This window comes from Topomyia yanbarensis, chromosome 3, assembly GCF_030247195.1.
Source record: "Topomyia yanbarensis strain Yona2022 chromosome 3, ASM3024719v1, whole genome shotgun sequence".
NCBI lineage: Eukaryota > Metazoa > Arthropoda > Insecta > Diptera > Culicidae > Topomyia > Topomyia yanbarensis.
The window spans coordinates 424777315-424795469 of NC_080672.1; the positions used below are offsets into that span (position 1 = coordinate 424777315).

General features: G+C 38.3%; 1 protein-coding gene across 9 annotated transcripts in view; it reads right to left on the reverse strand.

Moving 5' to 3' along the window:
* The window catches only part of LOC131692479 (uncharacterized), a 534648-nt gene that overhangs the window by 410420 nt on the left and 106073 nt on the right, over positions 1 to 18155 (reverse strand). For 2 of the 9 annotated variants that reach the window (XM_058979548.1, XM_058979547.1), the window contains exon 1: positions 14426 to 14764. The exons of 6 other annotated variants lie outside the window; for them this stretch is intronic. In XM_058979548.1, the coding sequence (XP_058835531.1) occupies positions 14426 to 14466 (41 nt within the window). In that variant the 5' untranslated portion in view covers positions 14467 to 14764. Of the gene's footprint in view, positions 1 to 14425; positions 14765 to 18155 lie in introns of those variants that run through there. One more of the 9 variants, XM_058979551.1, reaches the window with a different exon arrangement.

Consider the following 18155-nt stretch of genomic DNA (forward strand, 5'->3'; position numbering starts at 1 on the left):
ATATGAATGATAAAAGCCGCTATAACCCTAACTTCTCGTATCCGGACAAAAGTCAAAAAAAATTCCGTTCGATTTTTGATATTTTTTCATATTAGGAAGACTGCAAAAAATATATGATTTGCATCACGGAGCAGAATTTGTTTTTAAATAGGCGATTTTAATAATAAAATGATCCAGTACCCCATTCTTCGTATTTTTCTAGAAACAAAAATATCTTCATTCAAATATTAAGGTGATTTTATTTAAAATGAGATATTAACTGTAATTTTTTGAGTGCTACTTCAAAAGTTATAGCATTCAATATATTTTTCCCCCATATTTTCAACTTCACGTTTTGCCCGCCTAAAAGAAGACAACATTCTCCGACGCAGTAACTTACAAAATCGCAATATTTTCATCATTACCGATTTTTACAGGTGGCCAAACCGGAAAAATCGTGCGAAAGAACGATACTCCATTTTCAAGTGGTCTCCATTTTGTTTCTATAATGAATTTTTTCATGTTTTTTTAGGTTATGGGACCTCTGTGAAGTGTAATCTTCAAGATAATTCTTTTTTATTCGCTTAATTGTTAGTATTGAACCTCTAGAATAGTCTCTCGCAATCTCGGTGGTCACGCTGAACTTCTTTTGTTTTAAACAGCCATGCATACCTAGCGCGTGTTTGCTGTAACACATGCAGATTTCAATCTATCGGCAACAATTTGCGAAAAAGTGAGAGCAATAAAAACACGGTGTAAACAATGCACTCTAAACTACTTCTACCCAAAGTTTCAAGAGAAATTACAAAGTTTCAAGAGACACCCTTTATTAGCGTTTTTCTCGAAACAGCGTTTTTAAATTGGCGAACACGGTAGCTCAAAAACTAGTCCACGAATTGACTTGATTTTTCTATGATAATGCACAATATGTGTAACATGTCGATGAACCACAGAAGAGTGAATAAAAAAAAATTTCCCTATTATTTTGAAGAAAAGTGAACGAATTTTACAATAAAATATGATATGTTTCGGTTTTCATGGAGCCATTTTCCGAAACTCGTTTTTTTTTTTATTTTTATTCATAGAATAACTACAAGTCTAAGCGTTAAAAATCTTATTGAATTTCTTGTGTCAGACAATTTTTTCAAGAGTTATCGTGTTTGCCGCGGCGCTGCTTGACGTGGAAATGGTTGGACGTCTACTCTTGGAACGCTCGTATTTGAGGCTCTGCGGGACTGAGAATATTTTTTTTTCGTGCACAATGAATGCACGAAATGAATAAATCTTAAAATTACACAAAAGCTCCATTGTTGCCTTGCCTTCAAAATCGTAAAAGAAAATAGCTTTCCGTTTGAGCACTTTACACCAGATGCCCCCTTAATAAACATTTTGCAGGATAGCGCATATCTTGAAGGCATTTTACTTCTTCAAAAAAAGTTTTCAAACATTAGGTCTTTTTTGCACAATTATATAAGAGGGCAAACTTTCACAACCCAAGATAAGTTCAATTTATTGATATTAATATTTTGCTTTTAAAAACTTAATTTTTAAAAAGTTCAATAGATGTAATTTCATACACAATAGGTCAGCAACGGAATTTTACTAGGTTTATGTTTTAGCATTTAGCATTCTATTCAGAAAGCAAGGAAATTTCATTATTCCAAACACAATTAGTAGATTGCTTGGTTGGCTACTGTCTTCCATTACAAATGAGAAGAAATTGTATTTATTTTTTATTTTGAACTACAAATTTTCATTTCCATAACCTGATTGATAATGACATGACACACTTAAAATCCCGTAAATTAGGAAATGAGAACTGAAACCATGTTTGAATATTGCTTCCACGAATTGTTCTGATCGATTAGAATTCCCCCAATTGGCTAATAAAACGATACGCAGCTGAGTGACCCTAACATACCCGAAGAAGAACAAACTGATCTAGAGTTGAAGTGAGCTTCATGAATCCATTGGATGCAAATTCAATTTTCTGCAACTGTATTCTGACACCTATCTCGATGTCGATGACCGTTAGTCCCTTCCACATTGCCAGAGTCTGGATAATTGTGTTCACCACAAATATCTGCATCGAATGGAAGAGCGACATTATTGCAGCGACTAAAGCATCATTCCCATCACCCATTGACAGTAGAAGCGCAGTTTCCTGATCACTTCAATACACGAAACGAGCCACCGAATCGGAACAGTGACAGTGGGATAACGAAACAAAACCCCAAAGGCTGCACAAACCTGCGGTATCCGATTGGCACAATATAGGTAGCTTGGGATCCAGCGTGACACTGTATCAAAGTTCAGAATGACCCAGCGGAGAAAGGAACGACCTTCGGGAAGCAACGGCCAGTGGGAGTAGGTACTTCACCGAACAGGATTCCGACCTCCGGCTCGAGTTTTAAAATCTACTTATTTTCATTTTCAATTCATTTCATTCGATGCAGAATTCAATTTTCGCCGTTCCAATGTGTCCCGACTGTCCGGAAAGCCATTCTCTACATTGTGGGACGCTGTCCGTCCGACGCTATCGTGTACCGTCGAATTCGTCCGCCGCGGAAACCACTCCCGCGCTCGCACGTTTGACAGCTGAAACTGTGGTCGAATCAGATTCCGCGCCGGGGAAAGCCACCGCTGCTACTTTGTCTTTGACTACCGTGCGACCGCGTGGAGAAAGTTTTGTATCTACTGTTCTGATGTGCGAACCAACAAAAAAACGGTTACATTTTATCCTGCCTTTTTGGTATCCTACTGGTGTTCATTGTTGCTTCAGCTTGCACCGGATCCTCATCCGGTTTTTCGTCGGGTTGAAATTGGGTAGTATTAGATTTAGGAATTGAGGACAAGTCAACGAAATGAATGGATGCACAGTTCCTGTATTATTCCGGTACGGTTATGGTGGTTCACACGTAAATTTGATTTGGGTATCTGCCATGTAAATGTTTAGAAAAATACAATTTCTGCAACGCAGGGTACGTCAATGTTGTCAACTTAGTATCTTTTTCAATTCAAATTTTCAATCAACCTGATCAAGATATTCCAGCTCATACTGGCCTTTCGGGGATTTGTTCCAAATTTTTCACTTGTTTCATTCCACGGAACCATTTATGGCAGTTTTCAATTCGCGTATCTTCATCCAAACCCCATCACATTCCGTTGAAATTGGATTAAAGTGGGTTACATTGTGTTTTGCGTGGATGTCGCTATCTTCCGAAATCAGTGCATCGTGCAAATACAGTTCCCAGAATGAAGGCACACGATGGAGATTTTTTTTACGACGAACGACCGGCTCAAATTCGCCGATGGCAGCAAATGATGTGATGGAAAATCGCCTGAGCCTATTAGAATGGACAAGTTAATCGAACGATAACAACGCTCTTCGGCTATCCGGTGGGCATCGTCCGCTTGTCGTCTTGTCTGTCCGTACTCTCAAGTACGAGAGTTGCAGCATTAATCCTTCCAAAGCTCGGGTCATGTAAGTTTTCCCCCTCACGCAATCTATTACCAGGAATCAAACGGTTGGTGCAAACATTCCACAATGACCTGCTCAATGATAGCGACACGTTTTGGGTTGAAGAGGACCTTAAAGATGGTTCTAAATTGCGATTTTTTTGTAGTTCTTGAAAAAGTAGTTTTTTAAAGTGTCGTATTTTATGAACGAACCTGACGCTACTAGGGCAACTGACGATCAGGTGGGTTGAAAGTTTTCCGCTTTCACCGGAGATAATTAACACTGGCGCGATACAGACGGTCACTATTTCCCATCCGGAGGGGCTCTGGTGTTTCGGGTTTCGTGTTGCTGAGAGTGCACCGATATACAAAGCTTCTGATGGATGAAGAGAGAAGGTGTAGAAGAAGCAGGACAGGAGTAAGATTATTTTCCTTGTCGGAGCCCCCAGCGAACAGACACGATTTGATGCTATCTGACAGGTTGAAGCCTTCGCGTTGCAGCGTGGAAAATAGAACCTGTAAGGTTGAAATTGATTTCGACATGGAAGTATATAAATAATTTGATTATTGTTTATTCTTGGTTGGGACATGCACTACCTTGAGGCTTGCAGGATGCGTGTGACGCAGTAGGGAGAATGAAGCAATAAGTTGAAGAAATGCACTGTTGGAAAAACGATCAGTGAGTTTTCTCACTAGGTTTTGGGATATGAAAATAAAAATAAAAAGCATCTAAGTTTGCCATGATTTTATAATACGAATTATAAACTGTCAAACTTTATCGAACTCGTTTTTGGAATCGAATCGTTCTAGGTTCGGTCGGAGCTGTCACATTTGTATGAATTTTGCAACTATTAGAGCAAAACTAGAGCAACTCTAATTTAAAACCTAAATCAGCATAAGTAGCCACTGAAGTATATAATGACATGACTATAAATGGGGAATTCAATTAACAATACTTATCCAAACTTTCCAAATATATCGCTTTCTATTTCAGATTGACTTTTGAAGACATTGATGTGTTCTGTGGATAATTTAATTTTGTGTTTTGAATTCCGTGGAACAATCACAAGTCAATGACTTTGTTATCGATGCCATGTACGCATCTGTAGCTACTGAAAGTTTGTTGGATAGAATGGTTGTGCAAGCTCTGTACCACATTTGTAAACAAAATTACTATCATCTGAAATAAAAATTCGAATCATTCGGATTATTCTATGGTTCACACTCATCATTACCCCCTTGATTGCTACCTATGACAGAGTTCCATACACACAATCATTGCCATGGTACTCGAAACGGAAACGAATATATTTTATTATATTTAACAGAATGCAAAATGAGCCTATCACGGGTTCTGTAATATTCCAAAAGTAGCACAGGGTAGCACTTTAGGCTTTGTGATATTCTTATTATTTATCAATGGTTTTTCATACAGCTCACTAAAGCAAAAACGTAGATTTATTAGGGAGGGTTTCAGATTATAACGCTTTGTCGGAAGTAAACATTTGTTCATTAGAATAGGAGTTCTCTGGATGATTCTGAGAATGATTTCAATACTCCTTCTGCACTTAAAGTAAAGAGCGTAAATTGTTTTCTCTCCACTCTTTTCGCTCGGGTGCTGTCAGTTCAATCGAAGATGGCGTCGAAACAGCAAGCACTCCGCGAGCGTGTTGTACGGTTTTACGAAACGCATGGTCATCGTGGAAAAAGGTTGGCGGTGGACTACTTAAGAATTCCGTATTTAGCCTCGGTCGCATTAACAGCATTCTTTAGCTTGTTGTCCACTCAAACAAAAATTGCACCCGCCTGAAAGAGCTTCTGATGTGGCATTGTGGAACAGAAACTTCCGCTATTAGAATGCTATTGTAAAATCATGATGCTTTTAAAACTTAACTTGAAGCTGACGCTGATGATGATGATGATGATGATATTGATAATTCAGGTTGTTATTCAATTGGTCATTTTTAAAGTTTAAAATTCAGAATCTAAAGCAGAAAAATTCTCCTTGAATTGAAACAGAAAACAATTTCTGTAATTGGTAAAATCAAATTGAAAACTCATTGAAGTCGTGAAATTTACTTACTAAATTTGATGTTTTGCTAAAGAAATTTGAACAATAATATCAGAACATATTTAAACTCTTATTTGACAACTCGAACCCAACATCAAATTAAGATTCCATAAGACACCAAAATGTTAAGTCGTTTTACTGGAATTCTGATGTTTGATTTTGATCGAGAAGCAGCACGATTATATGTTAAAACCACTGAAAATAGTTCCTGATGTTGTAGCACAAACAGAGCTGCTATAACGAAATCCTTCAGATCACCCATTGCAACCTGATCGGTTTAGTCAGATTGAATATGACTGACCATAACAAAAATGTAAACGAGACGAGAACTAGCAGCCTTTTAGTGTTCATTGTTTCAATAACAAAGGTTATATATTTTTACGAAATAATGCTGCATCGACCCAATACGGTCATTGACTTCAAATTGGTTTTTATACGACTGAATCTTCATGAGTTGGAGTATTTTCGGTCGGTGACAATGAAGCTTAGGCTTATGGAAGTCGGCCACTTTCAGTATCATCACCTACGCAATTCAGGACTGATATTCCACAGGTTATACCAAGCCGAAAAATTTATTTTGCAGAAACCTAAAACACGTAGTTGAAGTTGTAAACAACATTGCAAGCAAGATTCTCGTGTGTATGGAAAATGACAATATGGAGGTATGGCTACATGACCTATCAGCACGTATCCCATGTGAGACAATTGAAAAATCCATGCCGCTATTCGAAGAAGTAGAATCCGTTACTCCTGATATTAGGAGAAATTTCTTCCCGGGTATGCCTTTTAGTGAGAATGTGGATCAAAAGACCTATTCCTGCCTACTTGACTATAAAACGCAAATCTCACGGAACAACTATTAAACAAACTACGTTATGCACTCATGAAGAGCAGAATCATAATCGTGAGGAGAATGCATCAGGATCGATTGTCCACTCATCCACGGCGCACCAATTCAAAACTCACTACTCACTTGTCTGAACCACAAACGGCTGCTAACTCTGTGGCAGCTGTTCAGGCCATAACGCTAACTGCAAATTCAGCATCAAGCACCCCAACTTCAACAGCCAGCATTATTAATGAGTAGGTTACTAAACAAATTTTTTCCATCACAAAAGAAGTGTAATCGAGCTCCGTCGGACTTAATATTTGGTTTTACTTATTTATATTTTTAGTTTCATATGGGAAATATTGTAAATGTTTGCGGTTCTGTCATGTCATCGCAACGAGCCATGTTAAACAAACGAATTATAGAAAAAAGTGATTGCATTTAAGGACGGTGCGATTTGGCTCATTATTCGCCACTCTGTAAATATGAACCGTGTTTGGAATTGGGATTCCACGCTCTAAATTTCATACATATTTAAATCGTGTATAAGATATATTTTGTCAGCCGGCTGGAGCCGCGTGAAAAACGAAAGAGCGCTGATTGCTCATTTCAAGCGGAATGCGAACATTTCGACGCGGCACCTGGCTAAAAAAGTTTCCAAAGGACCATGAAATGATCCTGACTGAAAACGTTCAAGAGGCAAAACTTTATAAATGGGGACGAATATTAATCTTGAATGCTCCCAAGACGTACGTCCGAAAACTCCACACGACACTGCTAATGAAATACCGGCGCTGTGTCATTGATAATGAGATCTACACCAAAATGTATTATAAGCAGTTGTCGGGATTGAAATATTCCACGGGCAAGGATAAGTTTGCTGTGGAAAACCGTTTCAAACGGAAGAAGCTGTCGAAATTTGCTTCGAAGTTTTTGATTTGGCAAGCCATATGCACTTGTGGCAAACGTAATCAACTATACGTGACAAAAGACACCATAAACCATTGTTTTGACCTGATTTGGCGTTATGCCACTAGTTCAAACTTGTATAGGAATGGTATGCACCTAATTCGGTGGATCTTGTACCGAAAGACCCACGAAACTGTCCTGAGCTCCGTCCGTCCGACCAAAACCTATCACTATACACCAGAAACGACATGACAGTAAATTTAGCAGAGGATTAAGAAGGAGAACCGTTTAGCGGAAGGAAATTATCATGGTCGATTACCTGCAAGAGAGAAAGATCCCCATCTATGGGGAATATTACACGAGCTACTGGACCATTGATGAAGAGGTAAATACTGTTCCATCACAGCAATGCCCTTGTTCACAGCCACGGTTTGGAAACATATTCCACTCTTCATATTCTCCTGTCATGGCCCGTATGAATTCTTTTTGTTTCTCAAATTTAAATTGCACCTCGCTAGAGAGAAATTTCCATTGAATGATAATATCTAAGACATTGTTTCTCAGTTTGTTACGGACTGCGACGAAAAAATGTTTTTTTGAGTGGAACAGAAGGTATCGAAAAAACTGGTTGAAATGTATTGAGAACCTCGTAACGTTGGAAAATAAATGAATATTGTCTTAGTGCGTGTTTTTTTTAGTTTTCGGTCCAGGGACATTTTATACCACCCTTGTAGTTTCCAACTAAATCTAAAATACAGTTTTGACCTAGATAACCCGGAAGCTTCGAAACAGCTTCTAGAAGTCTCCTCGAAGTATTATTGAAAATTTATGATAAAGGAATGATCTCATTAATGAACTATCGTCATCGTGCTTTTTTTAAATTTTAGTATTCAGTTCGGTGCGTTACAGTTAAACTGGACTGTATTTTTGCTGGGATTGAATACCTGAGAAAAGTTCGTTGTCTGTATCTTTGGTAGTGGATCTTTAACGGCAGACGAATTGATGACAGCATCAGTTCATATCGAGAGCATATTTAATTCACGCATCCAGACGACCTTGTGGCATTAACTCCAGGACGCTTTCTTATCAGGGATTCAATGTTTTCGATTCCCGAACCCGAGTGCATTTCCAGGAGAAGCGTCGATCAGTTCAAAATTTCTGGAAATGTTGGTCCAGGGATTATCTCGGCCAACTGCATCAACGCTCAAAGTGGATGTACCCCAGTGACAATGTTCAACTAGGTGCACTCGTATTGGTGAAGCAGGATAATCTACCGCCATTTCTATGGAATATTGGTCGGGTAGTAAAGACATTTGAAGGCGACTCTGGATTGGTGCGTGTTGTGTTGGTGAAAACCGCTCGAGGACTTTACAAGCGAGAAATTACGCAGGGTTTCTCCCACGTTTCTTTTTTTCTCTAACGAAATTTCGAAGACCCGTTGGTACCCGCTAACTTATCAAAATCCCGCAAAAAAAAAATCGACGCCGTAAGGTAAACGTCCCAAACGGTGGATGTGGTGCAACCCATCAAGGCTTTAGTTCTGAACAACGGCTAAACCAATTTGCGAGAGCGAGTAAAGGCGCTATAACCTAGGCTCATTAGCCAAGACAGGACTAAATACTTCTGTCCCATCCCAGGAACCTAGGATCAAAGAAGTGACATTAACCCGCTTAGCCAAATCACTCCCAACGATTTATCAAATCTCTATCATATTGAAAAGGTCGGTACGGTTGTCCACGTTTCTTCCTTATTCAAAATTTGAAATAATTCGTTGATTAAATTCTTCATTAAATGAATAATTTAATTGCCGTATAATTTTGAATCATTTTCACTTTGTACGCTGCACAGTTGGCCTGGCCGCTTTAATGCTTGTGTCACATACCATATGCACCACAAACATTATTTTTCACAAGAAAAATTGCAATCTGCAATTTTACTGAATCTCTACATGTATTGGCTGTGTTTGTGTAGATTTGACTAGACTAGAACAACTACTAAACCGATTAGCGCATGCAATTGCTCATAATAAAGATACATTATCCACAGTAGGTACGGGTTAAAGATTGCGGACTAGAGTGACAGAAAAAAAATGACCCCCATCGGCCCACCCCTGAGTCGATTCTTAGTCCCACCAGGAGTGTCTGCTCCAAATTTGAGCCAAATCGAACAAGTCTAGCTACCGGACCAACGTGCTTGAAGTTTGTATGGGATTTTTCGACAATTTACATGGAGAAAACTCACTTGCTCACATTTTCGCCGCTGTGTGGCACTGTATACATCAGATTATCACCAAAAGTGAAACTTAAGAAGATAATTCTATTATCTACAACTTTGTTGAAGACTGCAAAGCGATCCGACTCGAACAAGAAAAGTTATTAATTTTTTAACGAAGTGATGTCTGAGTCAGTTTTGCATGGGGCCTAGCAGTGCATGGTAGTGTATCAGTACTAGGTTCTAACAAACTAAATATTTTGTGGAATAATGGTTAGGTTTAGTTGAATAGTATGTTTGGAAGAATTGTAGTACATAATACGAGTTATGTTATGGTTAGAAAATTTTAGTTCCACCTGTGACCGCATAGATGGCGCCAACAGTGGTCCACTATTTTTGGCCGCGTCCCTTATAACCTATTTATATAAAGTGATTCATCAACAGTTCTATCTTTGAAGATGAACCACCTCGGTTATGCAACGAATTTCTTCCTATCTTATATTAATGCAAATAATTAGGCAGTCTTCTTTTTGTTAAACTATGAATTGCACATATTTTGTCGCGTGGAAATTTAAATGTTTTGCGTGGGGAATACGCATGGTCTTGTCTGAGTGGATAATGTATGATGGTTGAGAATTGACAAGAAGAACACAAAACCAGTTGCTAACTTTCGGCAGCCATGTTAGCACGAATAACAAATGTTTAATTGTCATATTCATTGGTTTACTTTTAGTCCATTACATCTTCAATAAATTATATTAATTGTTCTTATTGTATTGAGTAGTTGCATACGCTTTGGAGTAGTACATGCATTATGGTCTGCAATCTTGTTATAGCAATTAGCGTAGAAAACTGCGCACATATCAACAATGTACGAATGATTGTTACATAAACATTAATCGACCGCGAAGAAAAAGGCCAATAAATAATTGTCATTAATAATAATTTCAAAGTTTATATACGATAAATAATGCTTGTATTACAACATTTTTTCCCAGTCACATTTATATCGGGATAAATTGCAAAGAATTAAGTTGTAATGAAGCGATTGGGCATTTTCTTTCACATGTTTTTTTTTTCTAACGGGCGGTAATAAAATATCACATATATTTTTTTGTTTTATTAGTATACTACTCATTATCGCATATTTGTCCCATTTTCTCTATCTTTATGGAACAGACTTTCGATCACAGGCAGTATATGAATTGTTTAGTATTATCCAGAGCGAGTAAAGGCGCTATAACCTAGGCTTATTTGCCAGGACAAGGTGAAAATACCTCTGTCCCATCACAAAGGACCAAAGGAGTGACATTAACCTTCTTAGCAAAGTCACTCCCAACGATTTATTATATCCCCTTATAACTGAAACGGTCGGTACGGTTGTCCTCGTTTCTTCCTCTTTAAGGATTCAAAACAATTCGTTAAGTAAATTATTCATTCAATGAATAGTTTAATTGGCGTCTATTTTTGAAACATCTTCAAACCCAACTCTGCACAGTAGGTCTGGCCGTTTTAATATTTGCGACATATGGAAATGTGCTTCAAATATTAATATTATTATTGACAAGTAAAACACTACAGAATAACTGCAGTGTTTTCGAGGATGCTCTTCAATACTGGCTGTGTAAGGATTAGAATAGAATAGAATAGAAATAGATAAATAATGTTTGTATTACAAAACCTTCAATTACATAGATACATCGACAAATTTCTCGAGACACTAATCGCTTTCCATTATATTGCATTGTTTTGGAATGTCGTGTTTCGCCAGAATGAAAAAGTAAGGAATAATAAAATCGTTCACCTGTCGTTTGATTCAATTAAACATAAGCAACACTCCCGACTTTCGCCTGTCCCAAACTCAAGTTGCATTTTTTTTACAAACCGTGCATTTCAAAATTAATTCAACAAATGATAAATATATTATAAATTCTCGGCATTCGACTGCCCAGAGCAATAAACACATGATAACGTTACTAGGAGTTGCATAGATCGTATCACTTATCAAAGTGAACCCAGATTTGTGTAACTCTGTCTTCCATCCCCTTAATGAAAAGTCCTTCCCGTGGCGAACGTGGAGATGCAGAGGTATACACGGTCTCCATAACAACGTTTGTTACACTAACATTTCTTCCCTTCCCCGACGACTGTAAGGAAGTGGCCGGCGCTGTTATTGGCATTTCAAAGTATAGAACTCTCGAAACGTGCACACTCAGGAGGGATAGCTACTCCCAGGCCCCAGTCATTATGCTCATGCTCATTTCAATTTAGCGTCGTTTTCACTATGTAAACATGTATGTGTTTTCTTGTAACAGAGAGCATATTTCTAGGATTTTTAGTTACCATGGTCTTAGATTTGGAATTGTTTTCATTAGGAGCTTTTTCAAAACTTCATTCAGTTTCCAGTGACTATCTCAAATCATCAGGTCTAAAACATTTATGCAATTATTTTTCAAGCCCCTTTCGAAACCCTTTCCTGGCTACGGGTCTGTGTCTACTGTCATAAAATGGGATGAGACCAATTTAAAAAAATGAATAAAATAATTTATTTTTGCTCTCACAGTCAGTGCTCTAACAGCACTTAGATAGGCAGATTTGAACTCGAATTTTGTAATTGCATGTCGAACTCAAATCGAAGAACTCAGCGTTTGAAATGTTAGCTACTCTTTGGTGGATTCCTAGTCATTCAGGTATTACTGCAAATTAATTTGCTGACGAATAGGATAAATTGCCTGCGCCTGACTACGTTGGTCCAGAACCGGTTTTATTACTGCCGATTAGAAGGATAAAGCACAGGGTTTTCGTTTTTGGGTTGCATCCGAATATGCTAACTAATGGCGCAGCTTCTAAACTTGCGTTGAAAAAAAAAATCTTCTTGATGTGACTCCACAAATGTCAAGGAATTTTGTGCAGTATTGCAGTCCGGGCACTGACATTGCAAACTCAATTACCACAGGCTACTATTCAGCGTGTTGAGTACTATACCTGTGATCTTTGTGAATCCGATTAGGGAACTTCATATCATCTGATATGCATCTGCGTATCTGGGTTTTTGGTTCCATACATAGCCAAACCTAAGTACAGGGAGCTTAATTTTAAGGATATGTCATTGTTCCTAACCCGGTGTGGTGAAAGGCTTTTGGCTTCATCAGTAGGGTTCAGACTTGTAACTGTTGTAGGTTGTCATTTTTCATTTCTCTAAAAAAATGAAGCTACATGGTAAGACACAAATCTCCGAATAACATGAGGAACATGCTAATCGAGCCAATTTATTCTGACTCCTGATTTCTGAATATCACGATAACGCCAGTAGAAATTATGACAATCTTGACAAAACTCCTGAAATTTTTAACATGAGTCACATTATTCTGGCAGCAAAACCCGTTAGTTAACTCATGAATAAAATATCACGTTAATGCACTGGAAAAATAGGAAAATCGTAACAAACTTTCTGAAATCATACATTTTTTTTTAAATCTTGGTTGTTTAAGTCGATATGGGTAAAACATCACCAAAGAATGAATTATAATGAACACGAAACACATTCAGAAAAATGATATTGAGTTTCGCGAAACTCGAATCGTTATTAAATTATAAAATCGCTTCTCGATGAATAATTATGCAAGTATATAATCGAAATACCATGTATTTTTTGGAGTGGATTAGTTTTGTAGAAATACGTAAAATTTAATGAATTCGAGACTTATTATTCATAATCTGAGAGACTTCACCTAACGAAAACGTGATTTTTTCATGAATTTATAAACAGATTTTTACCATGTACACGAATCCAAATATATAATTCGAGCAGTGCGAATTAAAGTGGAATTTAACCTCAATCTATCAGAATCACATTAACGAACATTGATCTTGCTTCGATTATCAACCCACAATTCCGATGATAAGTAGGACTCGAAACACTGTAAATCAGTTCGCTCCATTTTCACAGTGCCACTTGCCAGACCGCAGGGGGTAACACTAGAATGGCAGCCCCCAACGGGTGTCAATTGATGGAGCCTCGTTTAAACTGATTAATATCAGTCGTAAGGCGGTAAGCGGATGCCGTGCGCTCAAAGCTATTTGTTAAAACTTATCTACAGAGCTATGACTGTGATGATGCCCCGGTGGTGCCGGTCGGACGGTCGGTTCGTCGTTGTCTCGGAGTCTCGCAGGAGGAGGAGAAGGAGGAAGAAGAAGCTTGAGTCGTTTCCCGTGTTGCTCAGCCTGCCAAGCATATCGGCCGAGGGAAAACGAATTACATCCCAGCCATCATCTCTGCTGGATATACACGCCAAAAAGGAGGAAGTTGGCTCAGAACGGAGATTCTCTACATCCTCCCCACACTGCTACCAACCACCGCCCCAGCGCAACGGGGCAATCATCGTCAAGGGGATGTCGGTTTACAAGGAAGATCTTGGCTTGTCGATGGTACCATGAGAGCGGGCTGAGTAATTAATTTAATTTTACACGAAATTTACATGACACTATGCTGGAGAATAAGAAATGAGCCGGCTGTGAAGCTCCAGAGTAAACGATTGAGACATGACGCGGTGCTGTGCTGTGGTGTGTGTGTGGAATGGCTTAAAAATTAAGTTTAGCTACTTAACTCGATCCTTCGTTCCTGATGCCGAAATCGAGCATGTTGCAATGTTTGAGAGTGGGGGAAATTACATCATGCGCTGGAGATTTGTGTCTTATTCGGTGAAAAATGATCTTCCCGTTGATGAATAACAGTTACGATGAAAGTTTTAATGGTACGCTGTTATCTGAGCGTTTTTTGGCGATTAATGGCTGTTTCACTTGAGTTTCAGTTCTAAATTCAGAAACATTGATAGCTCTAGTGAAGTTGTTGGTTTCGATCTCATTTTTCAGATTAATATTCTGCTGTTCTCCGTATGAGGAACCACGCTTCTCCATAATTAATATCTTCATTGGTTACTTGGATCGAAATACAAAACGTCATTTACCTTGATTTAAAAGGATGCATTCTCTGGTGAAAAGCCATCATTTTGATTCAATTAGACACTTCACAATCGATTTACCACCAATCACACAACTTTTCAAGATAGTTTAAATCGAATAAACACAAACAGTTCGTATGTTTTCTCGAACTCCCGACGTAACTCGAAATCGTTTTCACGTATTTGATTCCTCTATAAGGTTTCGTGTAATCGCGTCAAAAAACTCGGTCGTTCTCGTCAAAAATCAAAATAAAACTCGAACGATTTTTCTGCGCAAAATAGCACGTTATAAGGATTCAAACCGGATCGTAGACTCGTTTCGCGAATAATGATCCGCATCGGTTTCAGCTGATCAGAACTGTTGGTAATGTTTTTTTTGCTTCTTTTTGCCACTTTTTGCTCACCTCACTCTCGTCTCTTTCACTCTTCGGTGATTTAATTTTAAATCCTAAGTTTGTAAATACCTCCGATGACAGGTTCTCGCCCGAGCTGGCGGTTTGTATATGTTTCGGCTCACTTTTGGCAAAGTTGGCTCGTGATTGTGTTTGTTTCCGCTTGCGAGAACCGCTCCTACGTCAATGGAAATGTTGCATACATTTTATTTGTGAAGATTTACCGTGTCAAACGGGGTGCAAAAATTATTTGGCAGTGTGTCACTCAAGCCGCAATTAAGTCTTCCCTCACGGGCAGCGCTGGATCGCGAAGGTCAATGACAATTTCAACCCGTCGTCCGTGAATCAGCTGTTGGAATTTATAATCTGTGTAATTAGTTGATGGAATTTATTACGATTGGCGGTGAAGCTTACATTCGGCGAATGAAACGATGGGAAACAGTTTCTGGATCCATTTACTGGCTCTGATTGGCTTGAAATTATTAAATTGAACATGTTCAAAAAGTTCAAGAAGATACAACTTCCTTGAAGACTTCATCACCCATGACAACAAAAATAACAAGCAGAAATCTGTCAAGTCACATCGAATCAATTCCGAGCCCCTCTGATGACTCATTCAATCTATCGTCTAGGCATAACCTACTACGATAACTAATTGTCGGTAGCTATTGTTCCCTCGTTTTCTCGTCTTGTCTCACCGTGAGTTTTTCGAACTTTTTTTTTACCGCGCGATGAATCACGGTTGTTGATCTCCTGGCTGAGTGACTCGAAAATTGTCGTTGTACTTTCTTCGATGTAGTACGCCACATCGCCCCGAGATGATCCTGGTCATCAATCAATCTCGGCGTTCGTGACGGGTCGGCTAGTACCGACAAGTCGAACAGTCACGTATGGATTGGGTTGACGGTTGGTTTTATATCTACACACGCGTACGTAGTACTGATTCTGACGAATTGTTCAAATCGACAGACAACTGTCTGTGTGTGTTTCGAAGTATTGAATATTGACTTGGGGTAAACAGTAAACAAACACTGCCCTCCCCACTTTGCCCCGGGTTGGTGCGCTTTTCTTTTTCAATCACTTGCGAATTAAGTGATAGAAGAAAAAGAATCTTGAATCATCAATCTTAAAATAGAAACAATTCTTTTTTGTGGCAATCCGCCTACTTAAACCTTTCGATGAGTTCAGTGTCTATCTGTTAATAGCTAACCGGAAAATGGACACAATACCCTACACATCATCGAGAGATACTTTCGAGAAACTCGAGACAGATACAGTAAACTGGCATTGAAGAGCGAAACAAGAAAAAAAACTGCACACTCAGCAAAAACGTATCTACTTAAAATAGACCATTTAACAGCAGTGATCAAACTGTTGCTATATTTACTGGTGAGAAAAACTGTGGATTTCCCTTTCTCCCATCGATGTGTCATGATGGTATTCACGAAACGGCAAACATATGATGAATAGACGTAATTAAAAAGCATTGTTCAAAGGTACGAGCAGAATGATGCTAGAGCCAGAGCAAACTTATAATTTGAAACTGTACCAAGATTAACATCGAACTCTACTCGCGCCGCCGGCCGGTACCGGTCCTCTCCAGCTAGGGCAATAAATTCTCCCTGTAATTGCGTCCCGACAAACTGTAGAACAAAGTAAAACTTTATCCACATCGAGATAAAAATTAATCACAAGTAGCAGCATAAATAATTTCCCAAACAGTCCCGGAAGGAACGGGGCGGAAGTTTGGGCGGAACAAAAGCAAAGCGCCCCTCTTCATTATTTATTCAAATCTACGAGAGACAGTGATAAAATAAAGTCCAACCGGAGCTACATTCCGGACTGGGTAGTGTTGCAGTGCATGCATGCACGGAAGTGGCGGAGAGTGGGCTCGGTGGCTTACGAGGCTGTCTCACGAGGAGAGTACAGTGGGAATGCAACCAGTATTAGACAGTTGTTACAGTGGTTGGAATAAGTGTATGCGCTTTTGGAATACGAGATAGTCCTTTTTTAGGTTCATCTTTGAAATTGTCACACAACGACAAAAAACGTTAATGCTAAATTTCGATAGGTTATGCCTTTGTTATCCATAATTGATTTCGCTCAGTATTCTGTTCCAATATACACGTTAAAACATGTTCCCAAATTCGTAAATAAATTGCCATTAATAGCAACGGAAACAGTACCCTAAAAAAATCGTGTGTTGTAACTGTATTCAGTTTATCTTTCGTAACGCTTGTATAATATCCTTATTTTTTGAAGATAGTCGTTCATTTTTGTGATTTTCAATCATGATATTCGCTGTGATTACCAATTCCTTTTATGCCCATGAACATTCGCTCAAATTTTCAAGATTTTTTCCGAGGCCCGGATGGCCGAGACCTATATACCAATCGACTCAGCTCGACGATTTGGGACAATGTCTGTGTGTGTATGTAACGGACAAACTCTCATTCGTGTTTCTCAGCAATGGCTGAACCGATCTTATCCAAACCAATTTCAAATGAAAGGCCAATCAACCAGACAGAACTCTATTAATTTGTTTTTGATTCTAATGTTTAGTTTCCGAGATATGAATGTTTGAAGTGCAAAAATGGCGTTTTTGCCGTTTTTTTTATTATCTGTCCAAATTGACAACATAGACTACTATTTTATATATTTTTAGATAGCTTATACGAATACCTTTCGAACAAGTTATTGATTGTTGAAATCGGACTAATATCAAAAGAGATATTTAACATTCAATACGGACGAAAGATTTTTATCAATTCTAATTGCCAGAAACATGACCAAAAACAAGTAATCTATTATTAACGCCAAAATGACTAATTTTAGGTCAATAGTATCTTCGGAGAATTTAAAGCATATAATATGCCCTGTCTTTTGGTATTGTGATTTTACTGACTAATCCCCCTAAGAGTGAGATATTTTCATTAATTTTCTTGGAAGTTATTGTATTGAAATAATGCCTTCAGCATATATGTAGCTCTTACAACTTTAAATAACTTTACTGAAGACATCAAATACATATTTCTAATACTTTAAAAGTTGTGGCTTGTTGTTTGTGGAATTCTCTCTGTCGCCGGTATATTGTTCAATATATAGTAGTTCAATATAATTGTAATAATCCATTTAATTGATCCAAATATTATTTCCATAAAACGAATTTCATTTTTCTATCTACAACCGCTAGAATAACCACCGAACAATTCCAAGTTGTCTAGACGGAACTTGATCACTTATCGGCACAAAAAATTTCATTTGCGCGAACCTTCTGACTTATAACCATCGGATCGATCTGAAACATGATCTCGGAAAATGAAAAGCGAAATGAATAACTCCAA